The sequence below is a fragment of the Solanum lycopersicum genome, chromosome 10, assembly GCF_036512215.1.
Source record: "Solanum lycopersicum chromosome 10, SLM_r2.1".
NCBI lineage: Eukaryota > Viridiplantae > Streptophyta > Magnoliopsida > Solanales > Solanaceae > Solanum > Solanum lycopersicum.
In genome coordinates this window covers 55,592,194-55,600,694 of record NC_090809.1, presented here as the reverse complement: position 1 = coordinate 55,600,694, position 8,501 = coordinate 55,592,194, and the positions used below count along the sequence as shown (strand labels likewise).

The following is an 8,501-nucleotide window of genomic DNA, read 5'->3' as shown; positions in this document are numbered from 1 at the left end:
CCCCGAACTATTATAAATGGTATCTAAGTACCCTTCGTTATATTTTTAGGACAATGATATCCTTACCGTCTAAATTTTGGAGCGTATATACCTTTTTACTAATGACGGGACACGTGTCACAATCTAAAACACTTACCCTATTTTTATTAAATTTTTACCCATATTTTTAAAAGATACACCCATATTAATTAAAAATAGACCCAAATAACATAATACCCACCCCAAATTATAACCTATAACTCTTGTCCTTTCTCATACTCCAAATTTTGGTCAAGTTTGGCTGATTTCTGGCTAAGTTCTTCAATTTTCAAGCCGTTGTTCACAGAAAATGTTCCTCCAAATATGAAACGAACTCATCCCTCCTTATGCATTTGTATATACAATTTTCTCTAGCTTTATACAAACACAAGCACAATGTATACATTTATGTTTGTATAAAGTCAGAGATGCGAGTGAGTGGACGAGATCTGGGAGAGTGGCGAGCGAGATCTGAGAGAGGGGATAGAGAGGAACAAAAATATATGTGTATATACAATTTTCTATCGCTTTAAACAAATACAAACACATTTTATACATTTGGGTTTTTGTATACAGAAAGAGAGGCGAGTTAGAGAGCGAGATCTGGGAGAAGGCAACGAAAATATACGTCTCTATAAAATTTTCTCTCGCGTTATACAAATACAAAAACATTTTATACATTTGTTTTTTGTATAAAAGTGAGAGGAGAGGGAGAGAACGAGAGTGACGAGCGAGATTCAACAGGAGAGAGGCGAAATAACAACAGTTTGTTATGAGATACAATTAAATCAAACTATGGTTATAACATTTAATATGAATTAATAGTTTGTTATTATATGTAATTTTCTCTTTTACTTATTGACGTATGGGCTACACGTGCGTGCCCAGAGACTGGTCCAATAATAAATGGTACTTCCTCTGCTCCAATTTATATGAAACATCTTGGATATCGACATTCAAACAAGTTCAATTTTTACCGTAAATTTTTCATATATATATTTTAAATATTTTGAATTGTTATTTATTGTATCTTAAATTAATTTTTACGCAGTTTACAAATATATAATTTATTTTTTAAAACTTTTATGATTTCATGAGCAAATTCTCAGTCAAATTTAAACTGCTTGACTCTCAAAAAGTAAATTCATTACGTAAATTGGGATAAAAGCAGTAGTAACAATATCTTTTTCTTTCATTTCCCTTTTCTTCACACTTCGGTCTAACCCATGTATTCAAACTCAACAAATTGATAACCTTTCTCTTTAAGTAAAACATTCGTCAGATAATTAACCATAAATTACAATCATGTTTGTTTGTTGTGTTAAATGCACAGATCAAGCTTAAACAAAAGAGGTTAAAATTAAATTGATTGAATTAAAAATTCAGTTGAATCATCATGTATTAAAATTATTTTGGACTAAATTAAGTGGATTAAACTGAATTAAAAATTAAGTTGAATCATGATCCATCCATTTTGACTTGCTTAATATAAACATTATTGACATACTTACGTAATTCGTGTAAAGAAAAGAGATCAAATTCGCTAAAAATAAAAACAAAAAAAATTATAGACTTAAAACTCGACTTGGAACTTGAGTCTCAAAGACTCGGGCAAAGAGAGATGATTGGACCCAAAAATCGAGACACAAGATCCAACACTAACACAAAATTCGAAATCCATAATCCAACACAAATACCGATCTGAAACTCGAAATCCAAACGTGATCCAAACCGATCCTGACCTGAGATCCTCCCAGACCCCGACTAGCGATCTAAGAACCGACTCTGGACTTAACCTGAAACACGTGATGTACAATCCAACCCTGATTTGGAATTTGTGATCTGATTCCAACCTTGACCTAGGGCCCAAGACTCGATCCGATCTGGATCTAATCCTACTGGATATGATGAAAACTACTAGGCAATATTTGTGACTTTATGAAGACAAAAAGTGGGCTGAAGTAATAATTAAACTAGGTTAAGTTGTCAACCATTCTAAATTGTTTAATGTTTAAATAAATTCAACCCATAATTATCTGGGTGAGTTCTCTAATTTTTTTACTTAATTTCACACCCTAGTGAGATGGAAATGTTTGTTTCTTTTTCTTTTGGTTAAACATTCACTATGTGATTAATAGTGAATGAGTCATATAATAGAGAATCGATCATAAACACAAAGTTTTCTGGAGAGGAAAAACAAAACATGTTCTAACTTTTTTGTTGTTGTATTTGGTTTAGTAAAATACTTTAATTCCAGTCCAACAATTTGACTTATGGCTATTGTACAACACACTTGACAAAAGCAAATTTCTTGTTCAAAAGGTTATATCATTATTTGCTTTATTTTTCCTTATCCCTTTTTGTTCCTTCTTTGTTCATGTGTTAGCAACATACTATACTGATGAAAAGGATCTCCTTAGAGCACATTCATAATATGACCATCACACACCAAACTACATTGGCAAAATTGTAAGTATATTTTCATACCAGCTACCTATAACCAACAGGGACATAATGTCGTGTAAACAACAACAAGAATATAAGGTCTAGCCAGTCATCCTGCCACAACAGGTAAAGTTACCAGATCCGACTGAAACAAACATGTCATGAAAATAATCACGTAGTAAGAACACGGAAACTTAAAAAAAAAAACCAAGTGTAGTTGTACAGCCACGCTTAATGAAGAGAAAGACCAGTGAAGAAATCACCACGAACAAGATATGAAGGTCAAACTTGACATATACAACTCTTAAATATGATAAACATTGATTCTTCTCAAAATGCAAAACTCATTGGCCCAAGGCCATCATACTGTATCACCCACCAATGTGGGCTTCTTCATCTCTTAGTGACACTCAAACTCTCAATGGAGTCTGTCTAAAGCGGGCTTCAAGGTAAGAACCTATAAGCAGTAGGCCATTCATTATGTGCCTTCAAATATCAAGCCCATATAAGACTAGCCACAACAGGCAACATACACTCTCTAGTCTAACATCCTTTTGTGACAGGAAACAACACGACCAAACCATTACATAATGCAAAAGGCACAAGCCAAGGAATTGACTTTACATTTAAGTAAAGAGTAAAGAAGCTAAATGCACCAATGATGATAAACACGAGAAATAATATGAATCTCCTATAATGGATAAAAGAAAATGGACATCAGCTACCAACATGATTTTATTTTCAATTTTTACATAGAACATAAGAAACCATGGCATAACGGAGCAAAAGAGGTTCAACTCACAAAGCCAGAAGGTGCAAGAAACAACAGTGACACACTTACTAACATAAGTTATTTATAGCATTTAGTAAAGTATATTGCAGATCCATTATCAGATATGGACGCTTAACAGACTCAAATTCACTCGAATGCCCAGGCATTCTCCCTCCGGACTTCTTCCTCTTCTTCAGGAGTGAAGTCATTCTTGATGTTGAATGTCTTTCGTATCTCTTCAGGCGTCTTTCCCTTGATCATCTCTGCTACTGTCTGACATGTCAGATCCATCAAGCTCTTGATGTTCAAATAGTTGGCAGCCTGTGAAGAGACAAGGCAAATGATTCAACGCAACCACAAAGGATACTTAACCTCTATACAAGCTCTCAAAATCAACATACCAAGTGAAATACTCCAAGTAGTAATAAAATGAAAAAATAGGTGGAGAAACATGGCAACGAATAGCAAAGCAGTAAAAAGTATATGCAAGGAATAGTAACAACACCCATAGGATGAGATCACGTAAACACAGTAAACCTCAAATACAAGCTCTCAATAGAAAAAAGGTAAAAGAATATCTCTACAAACTTGAGAAAATTAGATATAAGAGGGAGGGTCCATTGTAAATCATTAAATGTTAATAAAAATAACTAAAAAGAAATGGAAACCTATAAGTAAGCTTTAAAAAAAGCAAAATATAACAGTTAAAAAAAACATTCAACAATTGTAAGCCACTCTACAGATTCAAAATATCCACGCAAGAACTCAAGAGGTGGAACAGAGAGGCATATCAAACATGTAAATCAAAATGTGCTGCAAACATGTCCACATAGCATTTATTTCTTAAAATAGGCAACAAACTGAAGTGTGTCTACATGTTCTAAAGGTAAAAATATGTTTCACTATAATTTTACAATTACAAGTATGTTTTAATTTTATTTCCAATTTTTGTGTTACAACAAATCTTATTAGTTCTTACCCATCGTTTTAAGACTATAGTACTATACTTTTGTACTAAGCAATAGAAAGTCCACTTGACCATGACAAAGGAAATTGTTTTTTTGCCAAATATAACAGACTAATAGAACCATAGAAGTAGCAGACAAACACCATTTCATTACTTAAAACAACTACAACCAACTGCAGTTTATTGTTACTACAACAAAACAACTACACATACAAATGTCCTTTGAGCCAAACAAAGCAGAAAGAATATGGAACAGATGATTTAGTTTGGGACTGAGACATAATTGATTGATTAATTTATTTGTGACCACCCTAATAAACTCAATGTGTATTACCATTGAAGCTTAAACAGGTTCAAACCAGAGGGGAAACTCAGTCTTTGGAAGAGACAGCAAACATAAGCGATGTCGATAGGCAATGGTAGCCAAAAGTAAAAGGTAAATTGACAAACTACTATAGATTAACAAAATAAACAAAACCTAAAAAAATTTACCACGTTGATCACACAAAACTAATATATTCTCATCAATTTTATATGGAGATGATGCTTGACTGGGAATGGAATTTAATAAAGAAAAAGGAAATTCTAACAAATAGAAAGTACTTTCTAGTTAGAACATGTCATCGACTGTAAGAGAATGTTACTTAGGGTAAATGGAAAAATTACAGAACTTCCAAATCTAGACACGTTTATTCTTTTGGGTTTTGATACAGCTTTCTCTTTTACTGAAATGGTGCTTCGATGTGTTCTACTTGAGTCACTAGTCTTCCATAAAAAAAACCTCTAACTTCAATGGGTAGGGGATAAGATCCTAGACTCCATTTTTGAAATTACACATGGCATCGTCGACTTTCACGCACCTCGACTAATTCTGTGGAATTAAATCTCCCATCAACAACAAATAGCAGGTGAAGCTAGAATAGATGGTATGAATCACCTATTGTTTTTTTATCTCCACTTAGAATTAAACCTCTAATTTTCATCCAACTATTTTTGGATAAATTAATCAAAGAATCAATAATCCTACACACTAATAATTGAACCATCAGCACAGTGTAATAAAAAACACATACGAACTAAGATATACATATAGATTTAAAAAGATCCATACTAGAATGAGATTGAAAAGGGTGCTCTGATCAACTTTAACGAATTCAGCATCAAAAGTCTTGAGATCCTCTTCAGCAGTCTGATCCTCAACTTTAGCAACCTCCAAATGGCGCTTGCAGTATTCAATGACCAGGGCTAAGATCTTGCTAGTAATGTTGGGCAGAGGGATGCTGGTGTCAGCGCAGTCGTCCTCTATCATATGCTTAATGGTCTGTGATTCCAATGCCACCGCCTTATCTACCTCAAAGGTCTCTCCATCGGAGCATCTCAAAACGATCATCTTTGAAAGAAAAATGTGAACCGATCAACAAACCCTAAACGTACACCAAAGAAAAGAAAAAGAGGCAATAGTGAGACAACCAGGTAGGATTTGCTACTTATATTACTTTTATTAGGTGTTTGGTCAAAATCATCCTTTTATTAGAGCGTTAATATAGGTTAAACCAATGGGGCTTGTCTGATTTAACTTGTAATTTGATAGGATTGAGCTATAATTTTTTTGAATCTATTTAAGGAAAAGGTTTTTTTTATCCGGCCTAAATAAGTCTATCGACTTATGAAGCTTGAGAAATATAAATAGGGCGGTCTGTGCATTAAATAAAAAAATAAAAATAAAAATATAAAAAGACTATTAAAGTGTGAAAGTAAGAATCTATTTTCGGGCGCACTACTAGCCCAACGTCCAACCCCTTTCCCCAAGTGCATGACGACTTTTCTTCTCCAATTTTTCAGCTCTAAATTCTCTAAACTTCAATGGTTCTTTCTCCAAACACTTAGAATCATTTATAGCATAAATATATGATAGATTAAAACCGAAATTACACTCGTACGTATGAATCAAATCGCAAGAAAGCTTCAACAACACAACCAGAAGAATTCAAACGAAATCTTCAACAATATAATGTTCATGAAGAACTTAATTTCTAAACTTTTAAAGAATTAAATTCGCTGAATAAATTATTGATTGACGCGTGGGTGAACTAAAGCAATGCTATGTGATCTCACATAACTCGTAGAGATCACCCTTTGACGAAATCCACAACTAACTCAACGATCTTGATGAATCTTGCTTCTCTTCTCCTTTCTCCTCTTCTTTTCTCTTTTCTCTAAACCCAAAACGTATTTGGTAAAAGTGTAAACTTATCTAATTTTGATTTGATACTAACTTAATTACCAAAAAATAAATAAAATAATTGGGAAAGAGAAAGACCAAACTACCCTTTCAAAATCCGGATTGGATTTTTCTTATTCCAATAATCCAACTAGTGAAGGGCATAACTCAATCATACGATATAGGAATCACGCAAACTCAACAACATTGGAAAGATCATTCCAAGATCTAGAAGTTATGTACGTTTGCTGTTGTTCAAGACTCAACTTATTCTAACTTAATAAAATTTCCAGATATTCATTCTTTCCAAAAATGACTATTTTCAATGATTAGCGTCTTCCTAGTTATTTCAATTTACGAGATGTTACAACTATTAGTAATTGATTTGATTTTAATTTTGAACAATAACCACTCTAAATAGACATGTATATCTATATGTACATCGAAGAACATTCCTTCTTTCAAACTACTTTAGAATTGTGATATTCCATTTTTTTAAGCTTCCAATGAAGTGTCATATTTGTTTGCTTTCAAGGATAAGTTTTAGCCACAAGTTGATTTTTCTTTTAACTACTGCACACAGGGGAGGATTTACGTTGAACGAACTTCTTTCGTCAAAAAATTACACTATATATATGTGATTACAAATTTAATTTATGTGTATATATACACTATTGAACCCTCTGAACACACAACAATGGCGTAGCTTAGTGGCGGTGGGGGTTCAGGAATTCGCTCTACTGCTTGCTAATTTAGGATTTATTAGTTTAATACCTAATTATAAAGTCAAATATTTACATGTTTAATCCAACCCGTTTATATCTTATTCGACTCATTTATATGTGGATATTATGTATATGATCAATTTTTTTTAAACCCCCTTAATGAAAATCCTTCAACAGTTGATAAAGATTGTCACTATCTAAAAATGAATCTATCACATCACAAGTATCAAATGACTCTATCAAAAAATCATAACAGTCAATAGAGATTGTCACTATCAAAAAATAGGCATCATGACGCTCGTGTATTTTCTCCAATATAAGTCCACCTAAACCTAACGAAATAGAAAAATGTGAAAAGTAAAACTAGAATAGCATAAGACTGAAAAACTTATTCATACTAATATAACCTCCAAGCCTAATTGTCAGGTGTACAAACTACTAATGTATAAAATGGAAACTGAAAGATAATTACAAGTTTCAATGTCTTTATTTCTCAAATAGACCAAAGTATAAAACAACAAACAAGAGGTTCCGCCGGATGACAATGCAACCAACTACTTCTCAATGTTTACTCAGATGTAACCAGAAGAAGAACATACGCTAGTGTAGAACTGAGGAATGAGTACCAAACAATACGATACTAAATTAGTAACAAAATAAACAAGAAAAAATTAGCTAGAATATGAGTAATCCATCATCCCAACCAAACCTCCTCAAACTATGACCTGAATAGAAATCAGCTCAACCTTACAGTTTCACAATACATAATTCACAAGGGGTAACAATCACAATCCAATAGTCACAGCTCAACAACGAGCAAGTATAAAGAATATGCATCACAAGTATCAAATGAATCTACACATGTATCAAGTAGATTAATCACAAGTATCAAATAGATCAATCTCAAGTGTCAAGTTCCTCAAATCACAATAATCAACACCTGGCAGAACCTTTTTGCATTCGCATAATGTCACTAGCTGAAATCATTTCCTATCAGCTTTAGATATTATCATGTGCAAGAATATTTACCTTCGACACAATATCACTAGTAAGAATCATTTTCATTCAACTTTATATCACATCACTAACCAAAACCAATTATCTTCGGCTTTAAATCATGTCACTACCCAAAATCTTTTTCCTTCGAATTTATATCACATCACTAGCCAAAATTATTTTCCTTCAGCATTATATTAAATCACTTAACAAATTCGTTTTTCTTCGACTTTTTGTTACATGTCTCATCACGATGCACAATAATTAATGAAAATAAGGGGCTATTTGGATGACTTATGATAAGCAACATATAAGTCAAAACTTAAAAGTCATAATCAGATGGTACCCTTGTTTTGA

At 32.9% G+C, this 8,501-nt stretch overlaps 1 protein-coding gene across 1 annotated transcript; it reads right to left on the bottom strand.

The window, feature by feature from the left end:
* Positions 1–3,216: 3,216 nt before the first annotated feature.
* Positions 3,217–5,687, bottom strand: LOC101246871 (SKP1-like protein 1B). The gene is made up of 2 exons (XM_004248606.4): positions 5,314–5,687; positions 3,217–3,556 (listed from the first exon to the last, which is right to left on the bottom strand). Exons 1-2 carry the CDS (start codon positions 5,590–5,592, stop codon positions 3,383–3,385), a joined length of 453 nt encoding a protein of 150 aa, XP_004248654.1. The 5' UTR covers positions 5,593–5,687; the 3' UTR covers positions 3,217–3,382.
* Between the last annotated feature and the right edge of the window lie 2,814 nt (positions 5,688–8,501).

Coding starts and splice junctions, on each gene's coding strand:
- LOC101246871 (XM_004248606.4), bottom strand. CDS start 5,592: ATGATCGTTTTGAGATGCTCCGATGGAGAGACCTTTGAGGTAGATAAG. Junction 3,557..5,313: donor CCCTTTTCAATCTCATTCTA/GTATGGATCTTT, acceptor GTCTCTTCACAG/GCTGCCAACTATTTGAACAT.